Below are 17,497 nucleotides of genomic sequence, written 5' to 3'. Positions count from 1 at the left end.
TTTGTTTATCCAAGTTCATCATGATATGGAAAACTTTTTTTTCTTTTAAAATTATAACAGCTTTTAAAGTTTGTTCAAATACATAAATATATCTTTTTTTTTGTCAATTACAGGTTGTTAAACTGAAGCAAATAGAGCATACTTTGAATGAGAAAAGAATATTACAGGCAGTGAATTTTCCTTTTCTTGTTCGACTGGAGTATTCTTTTAAGGTAAATTTTACTTCTATCTAAATGAGATATTTTCAACTTCATAGTTTTTAAATTACAAAGTTATAATAGGATTCTAATCTATATGATAAACCTGGAGAAAATGAATAAACAAAAAAGTAATATATTTAGATTTTATGTAATTAAGTCCTATTGTGCTTAAAAACTTAGGTGACATTTGAAAAGGTTTTGATTCTTATTGAGGAAATTGTTAAAGTTAATGTGTAATTAACTTTGTTAATGTGTAATTTTTCATGAAATGGTATTATAAAATCAAGTATTTTAATTTATCAAAATTCATAGTGACATCTTATTAAGCAAATCTTACACTCATACTAATGAATACACCCACATACCTTCTTCTCTTGAACCTTTGCTGCTGCAATCTCACTGTCGTCTTTTACTTAGTAATTTGTGCTCTAGCCTTTTCATTTATTTGAAGCAGAACAATCTTTGGCCCTCTGCTCAAGCACCTCATAAAGTTGCACAAGGTTTATTCTTTAAGTTGGCAGCTTTTCAGCTTTTTGGAATGATACTTAGCATCTCTCTACCAATTGATTAATATGGAACATTTTAGCCTTTTTCCTTTTTCCTCCTTTATTCTTTAAATCAAATGAAGATCTGTGTATTTAGGATGATGTTAAAAATCGTTAATCTCTCTGACCTAATTTAGTACATAAAATGTAAATATTCTTACTAACTTTTTCAAATTGTTTTTTAACTTTTGCTTACACTATAGCATTACGTCATTGCCACAGTGTTTAAGTGTTCAAGAGTTAAGTGTTCCCTGCAAGAGCAGGAACAGCAAAAATCCCATACTAATCTGTGGCAAGAGTACCAGGGGGGAGAAAATAAGTGCCCCAGTGTAGAAAAGTTAGGGCCTTTTCCATTTATTCTCTATTTCCCAATGTTAGTAATGTATCAGATTTTTTAATTTGTCTTTTTCTAATTGAACATGGTGTTATCTTAAAATATTTTCGTGCAAAATAATGTTTCATAATTTTGATTTAGTTATCCTTTTTATTTGTTCATAGGATAATTCTAATTTATACATGGTTATGGAATATGTCCCTGGTGGTGAAATGTTTTCACATCTAAGAAGAATTGGAAGGTTCAGGTAACTAACACTTTACACTCCTCAAATCTTTATATGCTGTGTGTTTGTTTTAAACCAAACTTTGAAGTTATTGTCAATGTTAAAAATTTATTTCATTTAATTTAGTAATATTTTAGCTATATGAAGAGTTACATGGAAACATTAATAAGAGGCCACATCATACTGAGTTTTAAAAATTAAATAAAAGCACCATGATAGCAGTATAAATATTCTAGCATTGGTAGGTATCATGAGGGTCCATTATTTGAAGACTATCCAGATATTGCAAAAATTTATTGAATTTAGACCAGTGTTTACTGAATAAATATTAATAATACATCTCTGGGGAAGAGGTTTGTGTAAGGATGAAGATAAGAAATAAATATATAGAAAAGATAATCATTGATATCATAGTGATAAAATTATGAAAGTTTGTTTTGCACAGATTTATTCTCCTTAACGTTGTTGCCATGTTGAGTTTTAAACATATATATGTAATTTAAAAGGAGTTTGTACCTTGTCATTAGGTTATTACTAATAAGGTCACACAGTTATTAAAAGAGTTTATACATTTTGTTAACTTTACCTGTGTGTAATAGTTTGTAAGCTACTACTGTTCATTTAAAATCACTATTAGAATGAAGCTGAAACCAAGAGCAGGTCCAGCTTTGTTCAGTATACTGTATATTGACATTAATTAAAACATCAGTATGAATTCAAACAAGACTGTAGATGGTAATTCAATTCATGAAAACATGATGGTAGACTTGGATTACCATGAGATCATATTCAGTAATGGGCCAGAATGAGAGTTATTTTAGTTACCTGAGGCCTAAACCAAAATTCATTTATTGACCTAATATGTACAGGACACCTAATATATGTCAGGCACTGTGCTGATACAGAGTAACTTCTCTTTAATGATTTTTTTTTAACTTGCTGTTGTCCTCTCCTACACTCCTTGTCCAGGCAGGTCCAGAATTCTCATGTTGCCCTATGATAATTTAGAGTTTTACACTGAATTACCACACCTTAACCTGTCTTCAAAAAATATTTTATCCATTTTCTGTGATTATTTCTTTTCTTTGCAACTCCCCACACTCTTATTTCTTTAATACTTAACTTGATACTAAGAGGAAAGCAAGTTGATTGACATAATTCACACACAGGCATTGTCGTTTCTAACCTTTCACACATACTATTTATATACTTGAAAGGTTGCTAACTCCCACCTTAGAAACTTTGAGGCAACAGGAAGACTGAGTTATTGTTTTTTTTTTTTTTTTTAAACATCTTTATTGGAGCATAATTGCTTTACAATGGTATGTTAGTTTCAGCTTCACAACAAAATGAATCAGTTATATATATACATATGTTCCCATATCTCTTCCCGCTTACGTCACCCTCCCTCCCACCCTCTCTATCCCACCCCTCCAGGCGGTCACACAGCACCGAGCTGATCTCCCTGTGCTATGCGGCTGCTTCCCACTAGCTATCTACCTTACGTTTGGTAGTGTATACATGTCCATGCCTCTTTATTGCTTTGTCACCGTTTACCCTTCCCCCTCCCCATAGCCTCAAGTCCATTCTCTAGTAAGTCTGTGTCTTTATTCCTGTTTCACCCCTAGGTTTTTCATGACATTTTTTTTTTCTTAAATTCCATATATATGTGTTAGCATACGGTATTTGTCTCTCTCTTTCTGACTTACTTCACTCTGTATGACAGACTCTAGGTCTATCCACCTCATTACAAATAGCTCAATTTCATCTCTTTTTATGGCTGAGTAATATTCCATTGTATATATGTGCCACATCTTCTTTATCCATTCATCCGATGATGGACACTTAGGTTGTTTCCATCTCTGGGCTATTGTAAATAGAGCTGCAATGAACATTTTGGTACATGACTCTTTTTGAATTATGGTTTTCTCAGGGTATATGCCCAGTAGTGGGATTGCTGGGTCATATGGTAGTTCTATTTGTAGCTTTTTAAGGAACCTCCATACTGTTCTCCACAGTGGCTGTATCAATTTACATTCCCACCAACAGTGTAAGAGGGTTCCCTTTTCTCCACACCCTCTCCAGCATTTATTGTTTGTAGATTTTTTGATGATGGCCATTCTGACTGGTGTGAGATGATATCTCATTGTAGTTTTGATTTGCATTTCTCTAATGATTAGTGATGTTGAGCATTCTTTCATGTGTTTGTTGGCACTCTGTATATCTTCTTTGGAGAAATGTCTATTTAGGTCTTCTGCCCATTTCTGGATTGGGTTGTTTGTTCTTTTGTTATTAAGCTGCATGAGCTGCTTATAAATTTTGGAGATTAATCCTTTGTCAGTTGCTTCATTTGCAAATATTTTCTCCCATTCTGAGGGTTGTCTTTTGGTCTTCTTTATGGTTTCCTTTGCTGCGCAAAAGCTTTTAAGTTTCATTAGGTCCCATTTGTTTACTTTTGTTTTTATTTCCATTTCTCTAGGAGGTGGGTCAAAAAGGATCTTGCTGTGATTTATGTCATAGAGTGTTCTGCCTATGTTTTCCTCTAAGAGTTTGATAGTTTCTGGCCTTACATTTAGGTCTTTAATCCATTTTGAGCTTATTTTTGTGTATGGTGTTAGGGAGTGATCTACTCTCATACTTTTACATGTAGCTGTCCAGTTTTCCCAGCACCACTTATTGAAGAGGCTGTCCTTTCTCCACTGTACATTTCTGCCTCCTTTGTCAAAGATAAGGTGACCATATGTGCGTGGGTTTATCTCTGGGCTTTCTATCCTGTTCCATTGATCTATATTTCTGTTTTTGTGCCAGTACCATACTGTCTTGATTACTGTAGCTTTGTAGTATAGTCTGAAGTCAGGAAGCCTGATTCCTCCGGCTCCATTTTTCGTTCTCAAAATTGCTTTGGCTATTCGGGGTCTTTTGTGTTTCCATACAAATTGTGAGATTTTTTGTTCTAGTTCTGTGAAAAATGCCTGTGGTAGTTTCATAGGGATTGCATTGAATCTGTAGATTGCTTTGGGTAGTAGAGTCATTTTCACAATGTTGATTCTTCCAATCCAAGAACATGGTATATCTCTCCATCTATTGAGTTATTGTTGAGCATGGTTCTAATCAGAATCAATGGAGTCATTACGATTCTCTACTTAAATAGTAACTGTCTAGACTTAAAGCTGCTACAACATTAAATGTTCCTTATAGAATATTTTGCTCTGACCTTTCAACAGTTTGATTAAAGATCTATGTAATGTTTGTGTACCTCCAATCAAACACCAGTGTGGAGATAAACATAAAATGCTGAGTGCATCTTATGTTTATGATGATAAGATGATAAATGCATCTTATATTAACGGGTGTATGAAGAAAATGAGAGGGGACTTCCCAGGTCAAACGTTTCCAAAATTAGGGATAAATATTTCAATGACCTGGATGATTCTTTTAATCTCCCTTTACAGTATTCTCATTCCTTGTCATAGGACATATGGTATACCTTGTAACAGTGTCATGATAGGGCTGGAACTGGAAGGATATTATAAAATATTGCCACAAGTGTTTTTCTTCACATATTCATTCATTTAACAAATATTTTCTGAGCACTTGGTGTGTATCAGGCTAGGACCTTGGAAATATAGTGAGTGACAAGCAAAAGGAGTAGCATATACAATCTCTTTTTAGAATTCCTATTTTTGGTGCTACCAGATCAAACTCATGTCAACCATCTTGAGGGAAATTCTATTCATAGTTAAGGTTGTTCATTGAGGACACAAATCTGAAAGTCATTGCAATATATCAGGAAGATTAGAAGAATTCAGTGTATACACTACAAGATGAAATAGAAACTCAAACTAGAAAACAGTACATCCTTTTGGAGTAATACCCAGAATGTGGCATCAAAATTACCATAATCTATCAGTTAATCTGTGTATCCAGAACTGTGTGTATTTACCTAAATATACAGATTATACCTATGTTCAGGTATCTGTATAAATATGCATAGTAGAAGATTTGGAAATTTAGATACCAGGATTGAATCTGGTTTCTGAATGGGATTATTGGTATCTTTATTCTTCATTAATATTTTATGGCTTTTTTTCTATAATGAGCATATGTCACTTTTGTAATAGTAACAGCCTGGGTAAAATGGCATAAATCTGCAGATTAATGCAGAAATTCTTTAAGTACTTGAAATTTATGAGAAAGGTAGATGAGATGAGCCTATCATTAATAGCAATTGCCCTGACAGATAATCTAACTGGTGCTTTTCAGTCATTCTCAATGTCTTCTAACATGGCCAATAATAATTTAAATTACAATGACAATCTGAGAGTTAAGTTTTCTTCAACATATGCTGCCCACTAAGTATATCAAAGCATTATTTGAAGATGATTTATAGATTTAGTAAATATTTGGAAACTAACATGTTTCTTTACATATGTTTAAAAGAAAAAAAAATTTTTTTGCTCCCAAAATGCCTCTACCTCATGTTGTTTTTTTTTTGTAAAATCTACTAATTACTATATGTTAACCCATTTTACTGAAATCAATGTTTTGTTTCTTTGTAGTGAACCCCATGCACGGTTCTATGCAGCTCAGATAGTGCTAACATTCGAGTACCTCCATTCACTAGACCTCATCTACAGAGATCTAAAACCTGAAAATCTCTTAATTGACCATCAAGGTTATATCCAGGTATGACTTGAACACATTATATATAATGTATTTGAGAAATACTAGGTAAGAAGTTATATGTATTTAACCACAACTACCAATATTGGATTCTTTTTTTTTTCTTTGAGGGAGACAATTCTTCCTAACAGTTTAAATTGAGCTCACAGTTCTGTTGCTATTACAGAACCAAAAGTTCCATCAAAGATGGAACCTGGGGCTTCCCTGGTGGCGCAGTGGTTGAGAGTCTGCCTGCCGATGCAGGGGACACGGGTTCGTGCCCCGGTCCGGGAAGATCCCACATGCCGCGGAGCGGCTGGGCCCGTGAGCCATGGCCGCTGGGCCTGCGCGTCCGGAGCCTGTGCTCTGCAATGGGAGAGGCCACAACAGTGAAAGGCCCGCGTACCGCAAAAAAAAAAAAAAAAAAAAAAAAAAAAGATGGAACCTGTTTCTATCTCCCTTAGTCTATAGTTAAATATAATTTTTAGTGTGACAGTTTCTATAGCTCAGGAAGGCGAGCTAGAATCTGTTGAGTCAAGCAATCTATAGTATGTACCGTAAGCATTAGACTTCCTTCTTTGGAGATTTTTTTTCTCCCTACATGTGACGTAGGGGCATGTATGGGGCATCGTGTACTTTTGCCAAGATGGAAGGTCAGTAATAGAAATTAGAAGTTGTAAACTGATTTCAGGCTCCTGCGTAAAGAAATAATAGCTAAATTTGTGAGTACTCACTTAGTGCCAGGCATTATTCTAAGTGTTTTTACATGTATCACCTCTTTTAATTCTGATAACACTATGAAATGTAAATACTATTGTTATCCTCATTTTAAGATTAATGAAACTAAGGAACAGCAAGGTCACACACGTAGAGTCATAATTGAACCCCGTCAGCCTGTCCCAAGAGTCCATGCTTTTTAACACTACAGTACAGCTACGAAAGGAGGCCCAGCTACCAATAATGGACTGGTGGTAGTGTTTTCTTTCCATTTGTACTATCAATAGAATGAGAGCATTCCTTTTTACTCAGTTATTAAGATTCTCCCAGTGATGCTTTTGCACTTCTGAGGATGTAATTAAGGGCAGAGGACAATGCTGGACTTAAGGAACACTCCTAGCACTGCTTCATTTTTATTAAAACTATTTTTTTTTTTGGTTCATTTGTTTCTTTGTGTCAGGGAAAGGTTCTCCAGCATGGGTTGCTTTAACCTTTATTCACTAAACAGTGCCTTCTTGGATTAGTGTCAATTACATTGACTTAATTTTTTTCATGGTGTTAATTTTAACTCTGATTTTTAACTTTCAACTTAGGTACAGTAGTACATTTATTATGAAATAATAAATGTTTACAAGTTTTTTTGTCTTTTATAGGTCACAGACTTTGGGTTTGCCAAAAGAGTTAAAGGCAGAACTTGGACCTTATGTGGCACTCCAGAATATTTGGCTCCAGAAATAATTCTCAGCAAGGTATATTTATAATGTAGTTACGTAAGAAGTAGAAATATAAGGCATGCATCACTGTGGACTTTTATAAAAAAAAAGTTTATTGATCTAATTTTACATGTTTAATCTAAATATGAATTTAAATCTATTTGTTCATAATTACTAAAAAGTAATTGTTTAGAGTCTACCAGTAATCCCATTAACTGGTGATTTTAACTCTGAATCTGAGAGAATTAGTATGAATAAATCTGACCTCTAGACCCATGTTTTGAAGCCAAAAGCATAGCCTATTCATAATTATTCCCAATACAGGAGGGCGAGGAGGCCCTTGCTCTGGGTTACACCAAGAGGCAAACTAAAGACGACATGTACTAGTTGTCAATTCTTCCTTTGTTTCAACTTTACCACTTAAATGAAAAAAAATGTATGTGAATTATTTTTTAAAATTTTAGTTTAAAAATAGGAATATTATAGCAATTGAATAGTTATAGTCTTATTGAATACAGTTCTGCTTTTCTAAACAGTGCAAAATGTGGTGAGAGAAATTTTTAATCGTATCACAAAGGATGATTTAACTTTTGTTTTCCTTTCTACTGCCATCCCTTGGTGGAGAAAGCCAGAAAGGAGCGACTGATAATAACTGGGCACAGGAGCCAGGAAAGAGAAAGGGATAACACAGATGCTTTGATAATTACACATTGAACAACTACCCCCTGAATCATTGAAATTTGGCTAACCTACAGAAGTATTAGAATAAAATAATTCTTTCAGCGTTCCTCTCATTATCTTACATAATTTATATCATTTATAACTTTTACTCTTTTATAATCTAAATATCATTAACATATTTCTTCTTTAAGTACATTTAACAAATAATGATAACATAGTAGGGACCAAAACTTTAAAAACTGTATGTGTGTATATATTTATATATATATGTGGTAAAAGAAATAGCTATTCACTGTATGAAATTTGGAAAATATAGAAAAATATAAAGAAAGAATCAAAAAACCTATAATCTCACCATCCAGAGGTAGCCTTTTAAAAAAAACATTTTAATATATTTTTCTATGCATGTTATAGTGAATGTACAGTTTTGTATTCAGCTTTTTCACTTGAATGATAATAAGCATGCAAATATAATTCTAATGGCTTATTTGAAAATGTACCATATTGTATTTTGCCATTCTTCTATTGTTGAGTATTTAGGTTATTTCAGTTTTTTCGATTATAGATCACTGTGATAAACATCTTTGTACATAAAGCTTTTTCTATATTTTAAATTATTTTTTTAGGATAGATTCCTAGAAGTGGAATTACAGGGTCAGAGAGTATGAACATTTTTAAGGCTTTCAATACATGTTGCCAAAGCACTGTCCAAAAAGATTGTAGCAATTTTGCACTTCTCAGCAGTGTTTGAGAGTACCTGTTTCACCACACTTTCTCCAGCATTGGGTATTCTTGTTTTAAAAACCATTACTAATTTGATAGACAGTAAATGATATCTAATTATTTTAAGTCTTATGTCTGATTATTAGATTGTTTTAATGCTTAATAGCCATTTGGTATTTCTTTGTGTGTATGAATTATTAGTTCATGTCCTTTGCCCATTTTTCTATTATAATTTAGTTTTTCTTACTGATTTGTTTTAGTTTTCCATACCTAGGGTATTGAAAGCATCTGGAATACTTATTATGAACATTAGTACACAATCCAAAACATAGAAATCAGTTTGGTAAAAGGATCTGTTTCAACGTTACATGCTTTCATTATAACAAAAAAACATGCTAATTACATTATTAATGAATTGAATTTAAAGAATTAAAGCAAAGTTGATGCCATTTCTATTAGCAAAACAAAGTACTATTACTATTTTACTAGTCTCTCTCATTTTAAAAACATACAGAAGCAGGAAATAAAAAGAAAAAATCTCTATATTATTATATTTTAGCCAGTAATTTGAAAATTAAATAGTTTATAAGCTAAATTTTTGAAAAAAGGTTGGACTAGGGGGAGTGGCGAAGGTAATTAAAGGCTGTATGTGATGGCAGACCAAAAGATCTGGCAAGAATTCAGCTCATTTCTCTCCATGATCAAGTTGTTTTGTTTTTTTTCATAATCTTTTGTGCCAGTTGACACTGATTATGGCTGATAACAAACTTTATATAAACATGTTAATATTTTATTCTTATTTATTTTCTTATCAATACTTCTAAATCTTAATTTTAATAGGCTTAACATGAAAAAAAAAAGAAACCTTAGAATTGTACATTTGGTTTGCAACACACTCTTTATACACATCATTTCCTTTCATTTGATGTAGTCCCCACAAAATCCCATGAATTAGTTATCTTTCTTGTATACCTTTTAGAGATGAGAAACAAAACACTAGATGAATAAAGTATACTTAAATATTTACATTTATTATGTTCCACATTAAACTTTTAGCTTTCATAAGATCCTGTGAAGTGGATGGGATTATCCCGAGCATATTCACCCTCTTAACCCCAACAATATAGAATATTTTGAAGTCAACTCCACTGTTTATTATGAAGTACAATATCTACTCTTTCATTTTAAAACTTTTGACCTTTCTAAGTATTCTCTAGAAAACCTGATTCATAATATTATGGAACTAGATTGGGCTTTAAGGGGTAATTTGGTCCAATTCCCTTCCTACTGTTGAGCAACAACTAAATTATCCCAATTAAACAGGGCATTTTTTATTGTCTTTAATAGTCTTAATGATTTTAGGAAGATTTAATAATATTTCCTAATATCCAATTTCAGTATCTGGAAATTTGCCCCTTTGTTTAATTCAAATCTGACCTGATACATTTTGTTTATTTTTTTATTTTATCCTGAATTACTGCTCAGCAACTGCTTTTTAAAAATTTTCATATGCTTGAAGATCACTTTGAAATAATTTATGACTTCATTCTCCTCTGAGTGAATTAAGTAATAATTGACATTTGGTGTTGGTTTATCTTAGGGCTACAATAAGGCAGTGGATTGGTGGGCATTAGGAGTGTTAATCTATGAAATGGCAGCTGGCTACCCCCCATTCTTTGCAGACCAACCAATTCAGATTTATGAAAAGATTGTTTCCGGAAAGGTAAGTAATACAATTTATTATTCCTTTATTATTCATTATTTCTATAAATGAATTTTAAGCTTTGTAGATTGAAACCATTTGATGTCATCAGAATATTACCCTAAATTGGGAAAAAGACAGAAATATCCATAGTTGCTGCCCTTATATTTAGCAGCTCAAATGAGCAGCACTCATTTAAGATAGCGTAAATACTGAATCGTTGAAGTCTTTTAAGTAAAAAAGGGCAATTTTACAAACATATTAGCAAAATAATAAAGCAGTTTCCATTATTAGCATTTTTATCACTTGTAAAACACAGGATCATAGCCCTAATTCTTCCATATTCCTTCAAATAAATAAAAATTGTTAGTTATTTCATGTGGGTATCTGCTTGGAGAGAAGTTTTAGGGGCTGTTTTTATATGCCGTTGCTTTTTTAGGAGAGACTTGTTTGAATTATGTCAAACATTACAAAATTGGAAGTAGACATAGAATAGATAAGCCTTTTTAAGATGGGACTTCATAGAAATGATGTAAACAGTTTTTCATGTTAATGTGATTATAATTGCCATTGATCTTTAGCAAGTATGAAAATAACATTAATTCTTCTTGAATATGAGTAGATGTACTATAAGTCAGAGTATTTTACATTTTGTAATTACTCCATAAACCTTTCTTCTTTTGCATTTATAATCCCTAATTTTGTTTCCAAGAGTATTTTGTTTAAAGTCAATCATTCACTCTTGCCGTAACTCATGCATTAGATCCTTTTTAAAAATACTGCAGTCAGTTTTAATAGAGATGAGCCTGATTCAGTAGGCTTTCAAAAATTCCCAGAAGGCCTTCTATGCATTTATGACAGAGTTCATGGGAAGGGATAGTTTCCTTATATTTCCTTATTTTTCCTTTTCCTACATGTGGTACGCTCTATTAGTTTGTTTTGTTTGTTTGTTTTTGATCATATAACATCAGTCTTGACATGACATTCCCTGAGATGTGATATAGTTGACTTTTTTGTATTTTGTGAAAGGCAGAGATAAGCCTAATCAACCTAAAGAATCTGGAAGGAGATAGAAGAAAAATCTGGTTTTTTATTTCTCAGCCAGATTCATGTTCTATATTTCGTATGAAAGCTGACCCTTAGCATTCATGAACTTAAAATTTATAATGTCAGCTATTCAGAAGGTACCTTCAATGTCCATAATATAATAATTTATCTTTGTTACTAAGACCCAAATTTAAATAGCTGGATGGAACAAGACACCAATAGAATGAGTCTCTCCAGCCACCTAGGACCCACATCTCAACACAGTGTTGTTCCATATGTCATAGTGCATATGCAGTCTATAGGGATCACAAGATTTTCAGTTATATTTTACTGTATTTTATGGGAGGAAGTTTTATATTATGGCAGGTTCACAAACTAGGGGACTAACTAAAGAATGCATACTTCAACTATGTCAAAGGTAAAAAATAAATACCTCTTACAGCTAACTAAGCTAGGTTTTTGAAAGATTCACACTAAAGTAATATAGAAAGGCAGACGAAGTATTGATATTTAGGTAATTAAGTATTACTGCTGTCCCTGCTACATTTGTAGATCTCTAAGCTTCAGGTTTCTTATCTTTGTAATTGTTTTCACCCAGCAGAATATTAAAGTCAAAGTAAGAGAACTTTTGAGATGAACAAAACAAAAAATCAAGAAAAATTAATAGACAAGGCAGTGGTTTATTATTTAAGAATTTGAGAAGTGATTATGTAAAATCTCAAGAGAAAATAAGGCCAAAGGTCATATGAAGAATGAGAGGACTAAAATACTTTTAAATAACTGAATGGGAGAAGCATATTTTACTAGTACAAAGACTAAGAATGCAGAAATTATAGTAATAGTTCCAAATAATTTAATTACAGTTAATTACAGAGTTCCTGAATCTTTACTATATTGCTTTTATTTATACTTAATTTCATAGGAGGAATCAAATTTTCTGACAAGGATGCTGTCATAACTAAATTTTATTTACTTAGAAAAATTGTTTTAGCTAAAACAAATGTATCTTCATCTGTATGAATTGGCCTCTGTTTGCCAATCATTGTACATTGTGTAATTTTTTTTTGGCTACTTATGAATATGTTTTTATTTCATATCAAACTTTAACATTTAGAATCCAATGGTAGCACACGGTTTAAATTTAAATCTGCATAAATTCTAAAATTGTAACAGTTTAAATCCTGGTCACCTTAGAAGAGAAGAGTAGCAACATAAAATTTTATCATATCACAATATCTGATTTTTTTCCTTTATTTATTAGAAATACTATAGGGTGTTTGGTGTACTATTGTTTTTAACTAAAGGTGCCAGATTATCTCTCCCCATATTGTAAAGTTTTCATTCCTTGTTCTCTTTATGCATAAAGTAGAACTCGTGAAAACAAAATAATTGTTATTAAGTGATCTCTAGGATCTGTATTATTTGAATGTAAAATCATATTCACATTTCCCAATAAAACCATCTGTTTCAGCACTCAAATCCAAACTAGAAGTTATCTCTATCCACATTACAGAGTATTATTGTCTCTCTAGTTAGTAGCTAAAAGTCAAATTGGAGACGAACTTGTTTTCAAATTTTTTAATTGTTCAAGTCATTGAAAATCCACTTTTGGTCTTACAGATCCTGTATTTGTATTTAAATTTTTTAATGGTTTTAATGATATCAAATAACATTTAAAAATATACTTTGCATTCAGAATTTTTTCTTTTTTTAAAAAGCATGGTATTTTATGCAACAATATTTTATGTTGATTATATTTTTGGAAACAATGTTATAAAGATTATAGGTATCATTGACTTATCAAAGTTAAATGAAATGTGTTTAATGAAGTGATTAATTATTAAAGTACATATATTTGAACATTAGATTTTTACGTTCTTTCTCTATTTACAATATTTTAATTCAAACTGGTATTTATAAATGTACAGAAAGATGATCAATCAGCTTGTTAGATCCTCTCCTACACATATTTTGCCTTTAAAAAAAACAGAGGAGGTGGTATTTATTTATTTATTTTTATTGGGGTATAGTTGTTTTACAATGTTGTGTTAGTTTCTACTGTACAGCGAAGTGCATTTCCCTGTGCTATACAGCAAGTTCTTATTATTTATCTATTTTATACCTATTAGTGTATATATGTCAATCTCAATCTCCCAATTCATCCCACCACCCATGCCCCCTACTTCCCCCGCTTGGTGTCCATACGTTTGTTCTCTACATCTGTGTCTCTTTTTCTGCCAGCAAACTGGTTCATCTGTACCATTTTTCTAGATTCCACATATATGCGTTAATATATGATATTTGCTTTTCTCTTTCAGACTTAACTTCACTCTGTATGACACTCTCTAGGTCCATCCATGTCTCTATAAATAACCCAATTTTGTTCCTTTTTATGGCTAAGTAATATTCCATGTATATATGTATCACATCTTCTTTATATATTTGTCTGTTGATGGACATTTAGCTTGGTTCCATGACCTGGCTATTGTAAATAATGCTGCAATGAATATTGGGGTGCATGTATTTTTTTGAATTGTGGTTTTCTCTGGGTATGTGCCCAGTTGTGGGATTGTTGGATCATATGGTAATTCTATTTTTAGTTTTTTCAGGAACCTCCATACTGTTCTCCATAGTGGCTGTATCAATTTACATTCCCACCAACAGTGCAAGAGGGTTCCCTTTTCTCCACACCCTCTCCGCATTTATTGTTTGTAGACTTTCCGATGATGCCCATTCTAATCGGTGTGAGGTGATACCTCATTGTAGTTTTGATTTGCATTTCTCACTAAATAATTAGTGATGTTGAGCAGCTTTTCCTGTGCCTCTTGGCCATCTGTATGTCTTTGGAGAAGTGTCTATTTAGGTCTCCCACCCATTTTTTGATTGGGTTGTTTGTTTTTTTGATATTGATCTTCATGAACTGTTTATATATTTTGGAGATTAATCCTTTGCCCATTGATTCGTTTGCAAATATTTTCTCCCATTCTGGGGGTTGTCTTTTTGTCTTATTTATGGTTTTCTTTGCTGTGCAAAAGCTTTTGTTTCATTAGGTCCCATTTGTTTATTTTTGTTTTTATTTCCATTACTCTAGGAGGTGGGTCAAAAAAGATCTTGCTGTGATTTATGTCAAAGAGTGTTCTTCCTATGATTTCCTCTAAGAGTTTTATAGTGTCTGGTTTTACATTGAGGTCTTTAATCCATTTTGAGTTTATTTTTGCATATGGTGTTAGGGAGTGTTCTAATTTCATTCTTTTACATGTAGCTGCCCAGTTTTCCCAGCACCACTTATTGAAGAGACTTGTCTTTTCTCCATTGTATATTCTTGCCTCCTTTGTCATAGATTAGTTGACCATAGGTGCGTGGGTTTATCTCTGGGCTTTCTATCCTGTTCCATTGATCTATATTTCTGTTTTTGTGCCAATACCATATTGTCTTGATTACTGTAGCTTTTTCTGCATCTATTGAGATGATTATATGGTTTTTATCCTTCAATCTGTTAATATGGTGTGTCACATTGATTAATTTGTGTATATTGAAGAATCCTTGCATCCCTGGGATAAATGCCACTTGATCATGGTGTATGATCCTTTTAATGTGTTGTTGGATTCTGTTTGCTAGTATTTTGTTGAAGATTTTTGCATCTATATTCATCAATGATATTGGTCTGTAATTTCCTTTTTTTGTAGTATCTTTATATGGTTTTGGTATCAGGGTGATGATGGCCTCGTAGAATGAGTTTGGGAGTGTTCCTTACACTGCAATTTTTGGAAGATTTTGAGAAGGATGGGTGTTAGCTCTTCTCGAAATGTTTGATAGAATTCACCTGTGAAGCCATCTGGTCCTGGACTTTTGTTTACTGGAAGATTTTTAATCACAGTTTCAATTTCAGTACTTGTGATTGGTCTGTTCATAATTTCTCTTTCTTCTTGGTTCAGTCTCTCAAGGTTGTGCTTTTCTAAGAATTTGTCCATTTCTTCCAGGTTGTCCATTTTATTGGCATATCGTTGCTTGTAGTAGTCTCTTAGGATGCTTTGTATTTCTGCACTGTCCGTTGTAACTTCTCCTTTTTTATTTCTAATTTTATTGATTTGCGTCCTCTCCCTCTTTTTCTTGATGAGCCTGGATAAAGGTTTATCAGTTTTGTTTATCTTCTCAAGGAACCAGCTTTTAGTTTCATTGATCTTTGCTATTGTTTTCTTCATTTCTATTTGATTTATTTCTGATCTTATTTTTATGATTTCTTTCCTTCTACTAACTTTGGGTTTTGTTTGTTCTCCTTTCTCTAGTTCCTTTAGGTGTAAAGTTAGATTGTTTATTTGAGATTTTTCTGGTTTATTGAGGTAGGATTGTATTGCTATAGCCTTCCCTCTTCGAACTGCTTTTGCTGCATCCCATAGGTTTTGTGTCATTGTGTTTTCATTGTCATTTGTCTCTAGGTATTTTTTGATTGCCTCTTTGATTTCTTCAGTGATCTCTTGGTTATTTATTTAGTAAAGTATTTTTTAGCCTCCTTGTGTTTACATTTTTTGTTTTTCCTATAATTTATTTCTAATCTCATAGCATTGTGGTTGGAAAAGATGCTTGATATGATTTCAGTTTTCATAACTTTACCAATGCTTGATTTGTGACCCAAGATGTGATCTATTCTGGAGAATGTTCCATGTGCACTTGAGAAGAAAGTGTAATCTTCTGTTTTCAGGTGGAATGTCCTATAAATATCAATTAAACCTATCTAGTCTATTGTGTCATTTAAAGCCTGTGTTTCCTTTTTTATTTTCATTTTGGATGATTTGTCCATTGGTGAAAGTCGGCTGTTAAAGTCCCCTAGTATGATTCTGTTACTGTTGATTTCCCCTTTTATGGCTGTTAGCATTTGCCTTACGTATTGAGGTGCTCCTATGTTGGGTGCATAAATATTTACAATTGTTATATCTTCTTCTTGGATTGATCCCGTGATTATTATGTTGTCTCCTTCTTTGTCTCTTGTAACAGTCTTTATTTTAAAGTCTATTTTGTCTTATATGAGAATTGCTACTCTAGCTTTCTTTTGATTTCCATTTGCATGGAATATCTTTTTCCGTCCCCTCACTTTCAGTCTGTATGTGTCCCTAGGTCTGAAGTGGGTCTCTTGTAGACAGCATATATACAGGTCTTGTTTTTGTATCCATTCAGCCAGTCTGTCTTTTGGTTGGAGTGTGTAATCTATTCACGTTTAAGGTAATTATCGATATGTATGTTCCTATTACCATTTTCTTAATTGTTTTGGGTTTGTTTTTGTAGGTCCTTTTCTTCTCTTGTGTTTCCCACTTAGAGAAGACTCTTTAGCATTTGTTGTAGAGCTGGTTTGGTGGTGAATTCTCTTAGCTATTGCTTGTCTGTAAAGCTTTTGATTTCTCTGTCGAATCTGAATGAGATTCTTGCCTGGTAGAGTATTCTTGGTTGTAGGTTGTTCCCTTTCATCACTTTAAATATATCATACCACTCGCTTCTGGCTTGCAGAATTTCTGCTGATAAATCAGCTGTTAAATGTATGGAGTTACCTTGCATGCTATTTGTCATTTTTTCCTTGTTTATTTTAATATTTTTTTTGTCTTTAATTTTTTTCAGTTTGATTACTATGTGTCTCGGCTTGTTTCTCCTTGGGTTTATCCTGCCTGGGACTCTCTGTGCTTCCTGGACTTGGGTGGCTATTTCCTTTCCCATGTTAGGGAAGTTTTCTATTATAATCTCGTTAGGTAAGCTTTCTACTATAATCTCTTCAAATATTTTCTTGGGTCCTTTCTCTCTTTTCCTTCTGGGACCCCTATAATGTGAATGTTGGTGCATTTAATGTTGTCCCAGAGTCTCTTAGGCTGTCTTCATTTCTTTTCATTCTTTTTTCTTTATTCTGCTCTGTGGCAGTGATTTCCACCATTGTGTCTTCTAGGTCACTTATCCATTCTTCTGC

The 17,497-nt window shown here is 32.9% G+C and overlaps 1 protein-coding gene across 2 annotated transcripts in view; it reads left to right on the top strand.

The window, feature by feature from the left end:
* PRKACB (protein kinase cAMP-activated catalytic subunit beta) overlaps positions 1 to 17,497 on the top strand; it is a gene marked incomplete at its 5' end in the record, with an annotated part of 145,016 nt that overhangs the window by 108,285 nt on the left and 19,234 nt on the right. For both annotated transcript variants that reach the window (XM_082664354.1, XM_082664353.1), the window contains 5 exons: positions 114 to 212; positions 1,244 to 1,326; positions 5,865 to 5,991; positions 7,338 to 7,433; positions 10,402 to 10,524. In XM_082664354.1, coding sequence (XP_082520480.1) covers positions 114 to 212; positions 1,244 to 1,326; positions 5,865 to 5,991; positions 7,338 to 7,433; positions 10,402 to 10,524 — 528 coding nt within the window. The remainder of the gene's footprint in view (positions 1 to 113; positions 213 to 1,243; positions 1,327 to 5,864; positions 5,992 to 7,337; positions 7,434 to 10,401; positions 10,525 to 17,497) is intronic.

The sequence above is a fragment of the Grampus griseus genome (genome assembly GCF_964374135.1).
Source record: "Grampus griseus genome assembly, chromosome: 1".
Taxonomy (NCBI): domain Eukaryota; kingdom Metazoa; phylum Chordata; class Mammalia; order Artiodactyla; family Delphinidae; genus Grampus; species Grampus griseus.
Note: the sequence above shows the minus strand (reverse complement) of the source record. Positions and strands in the feature narration are given on the sequence as shown.